This window comes from Glycine max, chromosome 16 (assembly GCF_000004515.6).
Source record: "Glycine max cultivar Williams 82 chromosome 16, Glycine_max_v4.0, whole genome shotgun sequence".
NCBI lineage: Eukaryota > Viridiplantae > Streptophyta > Magnoliopsida > Fabales > Fabaceae > Glycine > Glycine max.
The window spans coordinates 7,841,517-7,854,497 of NC_038252.2; the positions used below are offsets into that span (position 1 = coordinate 7,841,517).

General features: G+C 35.6%; 1 protein-coding gene across 2 annotated transcripts; it reads left to right on the forward strand.

The window, feature by feature from the left end:
• Positions 1–883: 883 nt before the first annotated feature.
• Positions 884–8,299, forward strand: LOC100816548 (probable apyrase 7). Of its 2 annotated transcripts, none has more exons than XR_005888952.1 (3): positions 884–3,010; positions 5,699–7,412; positions 7,889–8,299. XR_005888952.1 is itself a non-coding variant. In XM_003548542.5 (3 exons), exons 1-2 carry the CDS (start codon positions 1,132–1,134, stop codon positions 7,387–7,389), a joined length of 2,190 nt encoding a protein of 729 aa, XP_003548590.1. In that variant the 5' UTR covers positions 884–1,131; the 3' UTR covers positions 7,390–7,412; positions 7,889–8,299. The 2 variants fall into 2 exon arrangements, 1 of the variants encoding a protein (XP_003548590.1); XM_003548542.5 differs by having other exon boundaries at positions 7,079–7,412.
• The last annotated feature ends 4,682 nt before the right edge of the window (positions 8,300–12,981 follow it).

Here is a 12,981-nt window from a genome sequence, read left to right on the forward strand (position 1 = left end):
ATAGGTCTCATCAATTTGATCATTTTTTATCTTAGATCCAAAATATGAAATTTTCCAAAAAGCTCATGTAAAAGGTAATTTGACTCAAAATAATGTTGGTTAATTAAGAATTGAGAAAGCTTAAAAGAAAAATAAATAATAAGGAATGATGTTAAAGAGAAGAAAATGAAAATAGATTGGCATATTATAAGGACAAAAATAAAAAAATATTAGAAGGATTAAAATAAAAAAAGCCAACACTATTTTTTTTTACAAATACCATTTTGAAAAAAAAATTATAAGAACAAAAAAAAAGCAGGATACTAAAAGAACTATATAAGAAGATAAGAGAAGACCAAGATTTCTCTGTGCTAAAGTTGATCGAGATTTGAACCCCTAATATCAACATGAATCACATGCAAGAGATTTACAATAACAGATTTAGTAACGCTATGAGGAAATAGTAAACCTTTTCGTTTAGTCATACGCCATACATCACATATATGCATCTTAAAATTTGTTACAAACAATGAAACGATGAGTAATCCAACATAAAAAAAAACCCAGTGTTGCATCTGCCTCATGCAACATGCAAATGGTGCCCGTAAAGGAAAGACTCACAAAGAAAAGAAATGCATATGTGATGTACCCACTCGTGGAAACTCAGAAAAAACCCAGTGTTGCATCTGCCATTCAGTGTCTTTGGATTAAAAAAAAAAGTTGTCAAAATTGATGATTGAAATTATGTTTTCTTTTGAGATTTTCTCTTATTATATTTGATACTCCTTTATTTATTTTTTTACATTACTTTGAGTGGGGTGCAAGAAGAAAGTGCCTTCAACGAAGCAGCCCAATCGAGAGCCTATTTAGTCAGTCCATGCAGCCCAACAACACAACACAAGACCAAAGTTTTTTAAAAAAATTCAAAAAAGAGAAAAAACGAAAACCTGTGTTTCCTCCCCCGCAACCACGCATCTCTGTGCAGAGAGAGAGAGAGAGAGAGAGAGAGAGAGAGAGAGAGATCTGCGTATATTCCATTTCCCCCTTTCTCTCTTCGCTCCACTTCCCAGATCTCGTAAGTCATATCACTGAAGCAACCACACCATGCACCGAACCACTCCATAACCGCACCAGATCCATCCCAACCTCGACATGGTCTTTGGCAAGAACAACAACCACCACCTCCGAATCTCCTCCTCCCTCCAAGATCTCTCCTCCTATCGCCATGACCTCGAACATGGCCATGGCCCCACTCCCGACAACAACATCAACAACACCAACTTCACCTCCTCCAGTTTCTCCAAAACCAAACCGGTTCAACTTCCCAATCCGGTTCGCCGCAAACACCTCTTCCTCTTCCTCTTCCTGATCCTCATCCTCTTCCTTTTCCTCCTCCTCCTCTTTTTCCTCTACACTCTCTACTCCCACCACTCCTCCCCCAAATACTACGTCGTTCTCGACTGCGGCAGCACCGGGACACGTGTCTACGTCTACAAGGCCCAAATCCAACCCAATGACCAAAAAACCACCCTCCCAATCTCCATCGAATCACTAAAGGACGGCCTTCGCAAGAACCCTTCTAGCGGTCGCGCCTACGACCGCATGGAAACTGAACCGGGCCTCGACAAACTGCTCCACAACCGAACCGGTTTAAAAACCGCCCTCGAACCGCTTCTCAAATGGGCGCAGAAGCAGATTCCAGAAACCTCCCACAAAACCACTTCTTTATTCCTCTACGCCACCGCAGGGGTTCGGAGACTCCCCTTCGACGATTCGAAATGGTTGCTCGACAACGCGTGGAGCTTTCTCAAGAGTTCTTCGCCGTTCGTGTGCAAAAGGGATTGGGTGAAGATCATTTCGGGGACCGAAGAGGCTTACTTGGGATGGATTGCGCTTAACTACGATTCAGGTATTCTCGGTGTTAAGCCAAGGAAAGAAACCTACGGTGCTCTTGATTTGGGAGGGTCTTCATTGCAGGTCACTTTTGAGGGGAATAGAAATAAGGAGCAGCAAAATCAACAGTTATTGAATAGTGAGACTAGTTTGTATGTTAGGATTGGCTCTATGAACCATCATTTGACGGCGTATTCGCTTGCGGGTTACGGGCTTAACGAGGCGTTTGATAAGTCTGTTGCTTATGTTTTTAAGAAATATGGGTATGGTATGGAGGATGTATTTAAGGGGAATGTGGAGGTTAATCATCCCTGCTTGCAATCCGGGTACAAGGAGAGGTATTCGTGCTCACATTGTTCGAATGCTGTGAAGAAAGGAGGGGAGAGTCCGACAGTCGAGGGGAATGGGAATGTGTTGGGGAAGAAGGATGGAGGATTGAGGACTGTGGTGACACTCATTGGTGCGCCAAATTGGCTGGAGTGCAGCGCGCTGGCGAAGGTGGCTGTGAATTTGTCTGAGTGGAGTGATGTTAGGCCTGGGATGGATTGCGAGGTTCACCCGTGTGCCCTTCGCGATAACTTGCCCCGCCCAATGGGGCACTTTTATGTGATTTCTGGGTTCTTTGTGGTGTACCGGTTTTTCAATTTGACTGCAGAGGCCACACTTGAGGATGTGTTGGAGAAGGGGAGGGAGTTCTGTGAGAAGAGATGGGATGTTGCGAGGAAGAGTGTCGCTCCTCAGCCGTTTATTGAGCAGTATTGCTTCAGGGCACCGTATATTGCATCGTTGCTGAGGGAGGGTTTGCACATTACTGATAAGCATATAACTGTTGGCTCTGGAAGCATCACTTGGACGCTTGGGGTGGCCTTGTTGGAAGCTGGGAAGGCATATTCGGTTAGGTTTGGGCTCCATGGTTTTGACTTGCTTCAGATGAAGATGAATCCATTGATTCTTATTCCCATTTTGATACTTACTTTCATTCTTCTGCTTTGTGCTTTGTCATGGGTTGTCAATTGGATGCCAAGATTTTTCCGGAGGCAGTATCTTCCTTTATTCAGGCATAACAGTGGATCCAGTGCATCTGGTATTAATATCGCATCTCCTTTCCGGTTTCAGCGGTGGAGTCCTATGAATTCTGGTAAGCTACTTGTTAAATGATATCTGGTTATTTGATGATCCAATAAATTTAATTTCTGAACTTACAATAAGTTAGGTACATGGAAGCATGTGTATTGCTCATGCTTGAGGTGTCTTAAATGTTTTTGACACCAACATCTCTGTGACATGTGTCAGGCACTCCTTGTTAGGCGCTTAATTAAAAATATATCTTGTGTAAACTCAGATACTTGACTTGAGCCAACACCTTCATATAGTTTGGACATTTGAACAGAGTCAATCGGCACCTTCTTATGGATAAACACTTTAAGGACGCTAGTATTATAAAATCTAGATATTGAATTTTTTAAACATTCAGCTTAAAATATGATAATGCCTCTTAATATATTTTGTGAGGCACATTTTATTCATTTATATCTTAATTATCAATTTATATATTTTGTTGTTACTTATATTTAATTCCATTACACACACATATGCAGTTTGCCAATGTTGTTTATTTTGGAACCTTAGCTGTGTTGGAATGTCCACGTTCATGCTGTTCCTGTGTCTATATTAGAGTCTGTGCTTGTGCTTAAACAACAGAACAGATGAATCTGTGACATTCTTCCTTGTTAGTGTTATGCACTCCATTTTACAACTGATGATTTTCAATGACTCCATAAAATGCATTTAATGTAATTGCTGAACTTAAATAAACAACATTTTGTAACAAAAATGTGTTTTTGTGTATTCCTTTGGAAAAAAAGCCAGTCTGCCACACTGGACCTAGGATGAAGGAGGAAATGGTCTTTATCAGGTTTCCTCAATTTGGTTCTTGATATTAATTGTCATATTTTTGGGAGTGTTTACTTAAGAAGATGATTGACTGTTAAGAATAAATGCTATTGTGAACTGTGAAGTTTTTTTCCCTTTTCAGGTTAACTAGAGTGATGCTAATTTATTTATGCTCATGCACCTGATAAGACTCAAGAGATATTATATCAAAACAATCAACTCTAATAGTATTAATAATGGAAATTCTGGTCTGTATCAGAGATTCAGACCTGGTATGGAGGATGGCAATAAGAACAACAGAAAACAAAATGATAACAGGGCAAATTCGAGAGTGCCCAATTCTCTCCCAAGCCTAACAGAATTCCAGCCTGCCTTCCTCTCTCTCACCCACTCACTTATATTTCCACTCTTTCTCTCTCCACACAACTGGTGCACACCCCATGCCATTACTGCCAGGTAGGCAAGTTAGTTAGGCTTTTCTCTCTCCTTATTCTGATCCTGTGCATCGCACCTCCTGCGCCTCCTCCCATAGGTCTTAAGTTTTTTACTAGGGGTCTTATCAGCACCTTAGTGCTCCTGTATGTGAAATAAAATTAACTTTTGTTGAGATCCTATATTGATTATAGATATGACTAAAGTAGATCTTATAAAGGCTTGGACAATCCTCACCTCATGAACTAACTTTTAGGGTTGAATTAGGCTTTAGCCCAAATTCAAGAATCAAGATAGTATTAGAGCCTATCTTAGATCTGATATTGAGCCACCCTCAACTGTCCAAAAATAAACAGCCTGGTCCCCCGGCTCTCCCAGTGCAATCTAGCTGGCGTCACGGCTTTTCCAGTGCAATATAAACTAAAGGGAAACTACCTGACCTTGCAACTTTCCCAGTGTATTCTCCGTGGCCCTGGGGTTTTCCCATGCCAATATAAAGAAACTCTGTCCTGCAATCTCCACACTCCAAATGTCAATCCTACACACACACACACACACACACACACTATATATATATATATATATATATATATACTAAAGTAGAGCTATAATGGCTTAGACAACTCTCATCTCATGAGCTAGCTTTTGTGGTGTAATTAGGCCTAACGCAAATTCAATACCTTTTAATATCTTGATCCCTCATTTGGAAAGACCAATGTCCCAACCTTCCTGGGTTGATATGGCCAACATATAAATATGTATATTTTGAATTTTGTTACAGAAGGAAGATGTCATTATGAGGATTGAAGTCGATGAAGCTTTCTTCTTGGTTCAAATTTGTAAACAAACCCTAATTTATATATGAATAAGTTAAAAGATTTTCTGAAGAATGCAGTCTCATTTCTGCCCAGTAAAGAATCTGAGGTTCTTCTGTTTAGTGCATCACTTAGTTCTGAACCTTTTAACAGTAATGAATAACTATGAATGTGCCTCCCTATGATGTTTTTCCTTTTCTACAACTTTCAATGCCATCGACACCTAATTTTGAACATCTATTATTGATTATAATATTTCACAGGGTGGAATGAAGTTTTTTTAACATCTATATTCATATTTTGAACCCACAAAATTGAAAGTAAATGTTCAAATATAGCTGTCAATTATGTCAAGAATTACAATGAGAGAAAAATCATAAAAAACTCATTTATATTAAAATTATAATCTACTAAAGTGTAACATATATCCATCTCTCAAAAGAGGAGTGTAACATATATCCATCTCTCAAAACTATGATAATTATTAGGCCAAGACATTTGATTGCACACAGGGTAGTCAAGTCGTCAATCACAATATATAGCTTATAGCAGCATTTCATCATGGCAGGTAGCCAGTAGGTGACTTACAAGATGCCAATCACCTCATGTTTTTGTGCTGTATCCATCTTTGCCCCTTTTTTAAAGTTTTCCAACCCATATGCTGTCATGATTTTTTTCTTTTTCAGTTCATCTGAAGACTCCTATAGTGTTCAAAATCTTCTTCCTCATTGGATGTCAAGACTGACCTCTGGTTCAATACAAACTCTAAACAACCCTTGGACCACTGCTTGCTGGCAGTGTTTTTTCTGATACACCAACTGCTTGCAGGCATCCTCTGCTGATTTGCTCACCTGCCCACATCCTGGTCTCTGGTCATGCAGGTCTGCTGATCTGCTGTGTTCTGATTCCTGATCCGCAACCTGCAGACCAGTCCCTGATAATTCTTTTCTGTGTATTATGACCACTCATTGATCTTCACATTGTTCTAACTCCCCATTTGTGTATTATTAGTTATGAATATGCTATGAAACTTGTTTAAATAAACTGAAAAGAGTTTGTTTTAATGAACTTTATCGAGTTACTTATTGAAATAAACTAAAGAGAGCTAATAAGAATCATTAGCCATTTTCGAAGACCACATTAACTCTACCAAACTCTAGGATAATCTTCAATTTGTGGCCATCCCACCCTATGCTATTCCATTTCAGGGTGCTTTTGGAAATATTGGCTCTATTTAGTTTGAGAAAATATTTTTCTGTTTTAGTTTCATGATTTCACTAATTACTAATAATTATATATGTTGGAGATGAGGAGAAGAACGCAAACACACTCTAGAGAGAAAATGAGAGGAATGGTAGAAAATCTTATTGATCACACAATCACTTGTGTTCTCTGTGTTAGTCATAGGTATTTATACGCAAGTCACTTATATCAGGTTGCATACTAGAAACTACTGAGTCAATCACTCTTACAAATAGTGTTAACCACTTATCAGTAAAACTGTACTTAACTATATACCTAACAGAGTTAACCACTTAAACAGACATGAGTTAACACTTTGAATTACTGTGCAACAATATTAAATTTAACAATGTTTTTGCTTTGTTTCCTATTTTGAAAAAATTGTATAGGAAATGGTGAAAATGAATGTAGTTTTCACCATAATACTGACAAAAAACAAAGAGAACAATTTAGAGTGAATCCTTAATATTCTAACAATTTATCTGTATCAAATTAATGTTTAGACTTTTGAGTAAATCTTTGGCAGATGCTATGGCTGTGAACTGATGTACTAAACAATCCCTCCATTAAATGCTATTAAATCAAAAACTGTAATTTATACTACATCCTAATGTATGTGCTGATAATGTAAGTAACATTTGTAATTTTCAAAAGTGTGCATTGTGTACTTTCACAGCATACTATGCTTGGTTTTGGTTTTCTTATAAATTATAGCTGAGTTGCTCCTTTTGGATAGTTTGAATGTCTTTGTTCAGTCTGTGTACTATGTTGGTGGTATTTCTTTGTGATTGAGCTTTGAAGTCTTTGTACCTGTGGTATTGCAGGAGATGGAAGAATAAAGACCCCACTCAGCCCAACAATTGCAGGTTCACAGGATAGACCGTTTCGCCTGGGGCATGGTCTTGGTGATAACAGTGGCAACATCCAGCTGATGGAATCTTCCTTTTACCCATCAGCTAGTAGTGTCTCACATAGTTATTCCTCGAACAATTTAGGGCAGATGCAGTTCGACAGCAGTAGTATAGGGGCATTCCGGTCACCCCACAGAAGTCAGATGCGTCTGCAGAGTAGGAGATCTCAATCTCGAGAAGACCTGAATTCTTCATTGGCCGAGACACACATAGTGAAGGTTTAGGGTGTGATCTTCTGAAAACTTTGGTATGGTTACACTAATATCTTCTTGAAAATTACAGTTTTACAAACTAACCATTTTTTCCTTTTGGTTTTGCTTAATCAATTCTTCACAGGCATTCTTTTTTGTAACATAACAATAGTTATAGATAAATACTAGAAAAGCACATGCATATTCTTTTTATTGATTGTCCTTTCTATATTTTTGAAGTTATTAATACAAATTTCTGAACCATACTGATAACATTTCCACGCATTTCTCCTATCTTTGTAACTGCACTTGTACATGTGCAACAAATTTTGTGGCTTGTCATGAGTTGTAAAAGCCAATTAAATTGGACTGCCCAAGATGAAAATTTTCCGGGCATTTCCTGAACACCTTGTCATTGTACTGTCATCTGTAATGGTACCTTTTCACAAATGGATATCTGAGAGTGCCTTTCTCTATGTTATTTTTCTCTAAATCTTCAATGCAAATTGTAAAACATTTATACATGTCCCAGCATTTCAGTTTTTGTCATGGAGATGCCCAAGGGGGCTAAAGAAGAGTTGGCAAGATTTGTTTAATTCCAGACTAATTTGCTTCTTCTGGATCTCACTTCTAAACTGATTTCCTCCACAAGATGCATAGCACAACAAACAAGCACTCATAAGCCTTCAGATGATTAAAGAAATTTCAACGTCTGCCGAGCACAAGAAGCTTTTCAAACTGCGAAGATCAAAATTCATTTGTGACTATTTTCATACCAATTTTTAGACTAATAAACCTCCATTACTACAGAGAATATCCCCTTGTTTCATAGGGGACTTTTGACTGGGAAAAGCACTTGGAAGCTGTATAAGTTAAGCCGTTAAGAAAAGTTGTAATATAGAATATTTTACATGTCAAATAAGAATTCAGTTGCACCTTGCAAGCTACTGGCCCCTTTTCTTCCTATAGACGTTATGCTACTTTCCATAAGAAGCAATGTGTTCCGTTTGAATATTTATACAGCAAACAGCATTTCCATTACGCAAGACTTCATGCAAACTAAGCAAATTCCTCATCACTAATGTGTGTGGGTTTATTATTACAAAATTAATTATATTATCATATGGTAATTCATAATTAGATAAGTGAAAAAATAAATTGTTAGTAAATTTTTATTTTAAAATTCAAATAACTTTATGTCACATTACTTGAGATAAGGTTATATCTCAGGATATTGTATAAAATACAGGAATGTGGTTTCTAACTTAATCTAGAAAGAGTCTCTTAAAATGTTGCACCCTGAAATAAAAAGAGATATATATTTTTTTAACGGCAAACATAATTATTATTAAATGAGAGGTACCAGAAGTGCCACCGAAATTACGTTCAAACAGTAACCCATATGTTCTTATCATCCATAACAAAAGCCTGACAGTGATTTCTTATTCCTGTGAACAAAAATCATCAAAACCATCACCCTGCATTTATTATATAGAAAAATGCTTGACAAACACCCAATATGTTATTATACACCTAGAGAGAGAAAGAGAAAAGAAAAAATAAAGGTATTATAATATTTATGATGTAATAGGAGGAGATAAATAGAAGAAAAAAAATGTGAAGTGTTGTTGGAATATTTAAAATAAATGGTGATTTGTGTGTCATTACTCTATATCAAGATGATAACCCTTGATAAGGTCCCATATGTCTATCTTGAGCCCACCCTCCAACCTTTCCTACACTAGTTAGCCACCAAACTAGCCTCAGGTACTACCCATTTTTTTTTATATCATGAATTAGTCAAATGTGAGTGTTTTCATTGGATTCTATCATATTATTCATTTTAGCTTTTGTTTGTGTGATGTTTGTACTTGTTATACATTTTGGTAATTGAAGTTTAAATTTTGTTAAAAGACGATACATGAAGCTACATGAAATGCAAAAATTATCAAGCACAAATTGCACTCAAGTTACAATCAAAGATTGTTTTGATTTTTGTCTTCATTCACACCAACCTGATCTCGATTTTGCCGACAATTACTCTTGTGCCTTTCATGTCTACATTGGCTACATGTTTGTCTATGTTGAGATTTTGTCCAATCCATTTTGTTCCTTATGCATGTTGACTTTGGTTGACCTTTGGCATGTAATTTGGATGCATCAAGAACCATAATAGGGCCACTTCTTTCAGGGATGGTTTCCTCATAGTCAAGGGGATTCAAGTTGCCATAATAGGCTTGAATGATGCTTTTGATTTTGTACACTTTATCTACATACTAGTACATGTTGATTTTAACATGGGCGCATGCTGCTATGATGTGGGAGCAAGGATATTTGTGTTGAGTATCTTTAGTGTTTTAATTATGACAAACCTTTTGAACACAAATCATAAGCTTTCTGAGTTTATGCCTACTAATAAGTTTGCTCAAGTGTATTAAGAAAATACAAGTTTTGTAAAGAACAACAATTGAAGTAAACTCAAGGCTGTCACGAGTCACTCAGAGAGGATGATTACTTGAAAGGTCAAAAGAAGACTCAAAGTGTCATTGGTTGTGTACTGCAATGAAGAAATCAACATGCTCACTAGATGAAGAGAAAAACTTCAAGTCATGAGAAATAATCAGCAATTAAAGGACAAGAAAAATGTTTCAGACATGAAGATTTGCACAATGAACATGACCTGGAAAGCTTGTAGAAAGATCTTCAACTTTTATGCACAAGTCGTGACATTGTATCTGGAGTTCTAGAAATGCAATTGAGTTGTTCTTATTAGCTTTAGAAAGATTTTAGAAAGATCTTAAACTTTCATGCACAAATCGTGGTCTAATACAACTTGGATCATGGACAAATTTGAGCTTGAAGTTGCAGACATTGGTCTGCTTGGAATACTTGATATATGTGTCGTAATTTGAAGGTTGCTTGAGCTACAAAAGTTCATTTGAGATCATGTCAATGGTTGTGGAAATATAAGAGAAAGATCTACATCTTTCATGGGAAAGTCGTTCGCTAATAAGGCTTGAATCTTGAAAGAAATGGATCATGAAGATAAAGATGTCATTTTGTCCTTATAATATAACACAATTGTAATGCTTTGAAGATTGCTTATGTTGTTGTGGTCCAAATGATATTTTCCTGTACCTGAATGTCAAGGATATAATTCTCTACAACTCTTATGAAGACATCAAAAGCCAGTTTGGCCATTAAAAGGGGTCAAAGAATTAAAAAGCAGTAGCAAGCATAACATATTACAACAAGCTCACACCTGAATGTTTGGAATACAACTCTGTCATGTCATCTCATCAAAGTATTCCTATAAGAAGAACATTTAGTGGCTTTCAATCTACATCAAAGAAGTCTCTCAAAGGTGAACATCATATGCAGGAAAGCTATGCAATCCAATAGATATGCAAACGATACATACACAAAGAACAAAGCATAACAAGTGTCCTAATGAATTCAAAAAAAGCTCAAAATGGATGTCTCAACTATGCTTTCAAGTGAGAAGCTTTAGAAGATTTGAAAGAAGTCCATTTTTTGAAAAAGTCAGTGCTACCCTCTGAAGATCTCAGTCTTACCATATCACAAAGACATCAGGAAGGCCTTACACGTAAGATTTATTAAAGGCTACAATGAGAAAATAACATTAGAATGAAGGTGCATCAAAGTCTACTTTAGAATAATGAAGACTTGATTTTGACTTTCTGAACATCAAAATGGTTTAGAATGACTCAGAAAATATCACTTGGACAACATCAAAATCACTTTTTATATGGTGTCACTATAACGACCCGAATTTCATTACATGGAACACTAAGACTTTAATGCGAAAGATTCATTTTTAATCCTTTTAAAAGCTATTGAAATAATTTAATTAATGAAAATATGCAAGAATTTTTTGCAACACCAAGCATGTCATATAAACATGATACGTAAAAGAGTCCTCAAGACATAAGATATAAAGTACTTGTGTCCTAAGACATTACATCATCAAAACATCACAAACAGGACTCCAAAACAAATCTCAGGGGGTCTCATTAAAGGAATAAATACAACACTAATTCATAAACATATCTAAACCCTAAGTTGGTCCCTAGTACAACAAAACATAAATAAATGACGAAAGGTCCAATCTCATCCTTAAGTCCACCATCAAGCCCACATCAACCATGATTGGTGTGTTCCTCATAAGCTATATCATAATTTGTTCCAGTGTCAAATAACACGATCATCACAGTTTAATAAAAAACACAAGGGTAAGCTTATTTTAAAAGAAAACATCATATAATTTAAACAATATAAATCACCATCCTTATCAGAGCTAAAGAAAATCCTCCGCATTTTCGATAACGATATAATTATGCAACTTTTCAAGTAGCATATCAATCTTAAATCATAATTATTTATGTACATGTCTAACAATTATGTTATGTCATGCTGACTCTTTACTTGAAGGAGATTTTCACCGTTTGAGTGATTAACTCAATCACAATCCTTAACATAGTCACCCCTAGACCATTCAGGAAAACTTGAACTAATCCTACAGAGGAAGTGTGATTTTATCGAAAATAGATGAACGTGGGTAGTGACTTACCTCGATAAGACTTGCAAAGACCTTAACTGATTAAGGGATTTGCTCACTCATCCATTCTATAGGTCTATTCCCGTTAGTCATCATGGACAACCTCCAAAACTAGGTTGAGGGTCCACCAAGCACCCTCAACTTACGTGTCTACTCTTTTTCTTAATTATCCCTTTATTTACCTCATTTCTTCTCTACCAAATTTTGAACCAAGTGAAAAAAAAAGTTCCACAAAAATAATAATAAAAACAATTAAATCAAACTGAAATCTTCACACAAACGACAAGCATAACTAACTAAATTAAACAATAACCGAATAAGATAAAAATGAATCCAATGACAGAAACCTAGTAAACAAGATTCCCTGACACCATACACATTATTACAACACAACAACATATAGTGAATCTACCCTCAATATAAACAATTTTTACAAGTAAATTATCGTGTGTACAAATTTGGTAGCTTTTGTAATAATATTTTTTAAGGTATATGGAATATTCACAAAAGTTATATAAATAATAATTTTTAATTAATTAATAATATAAATTTTCTATATTAACAGTGTATAAATTTGAAACTAATAAAAATCAATAATAAAAACTAACACGTTATTAGTCTAAGTAAAGTTAAATTCAACGATAACTAAGTATTCTAAATAGAAAAAGAATATAATTGAAAAGAGACACATCACTTTTTTTTATTATTAATCAAAATTCATATTAAAGATTAATCTATAATTATTATAGAGAAAATAATCTTATCTAATATTATCTTTATTTTTAATATTTTTATTCTCAATTATTATAAATCACTGTAACATTTTATTTTAACTTATAATACTAATTACATCTTTCAAAAACAAGTAACATCCAAGTCGAGTGTTTTTTTGGGCTAATCTTGATGAAGTTGATAGATATTTTGAATCTAACCTCTTAACATAAAAATAAAAAATAAAATCAATAATATAAACAGACTGATCTTGTCATATCCAGCAAATTAAATAATTAAAAAAAATTGATAAGCATATGTCTCAACCGAAAAGT

Bases quoted from the DNA above. Each gene is read 5' to 3' on its own strand.
- LOC100816548 (XM_003548542.5), top strand. From the start codon at position 1,132: ATGGTCTTTGGCAAGAACAACAACCACCACCTCCGAATCTCCTCCTCC. The intron at 3,011-7,078 runs GTAAGCTACTTG...GTGGTATTGCAG, and splicing joins GTGGAGTCCTATGAATTCTG to GAGATGGAAGAATAAAGACC.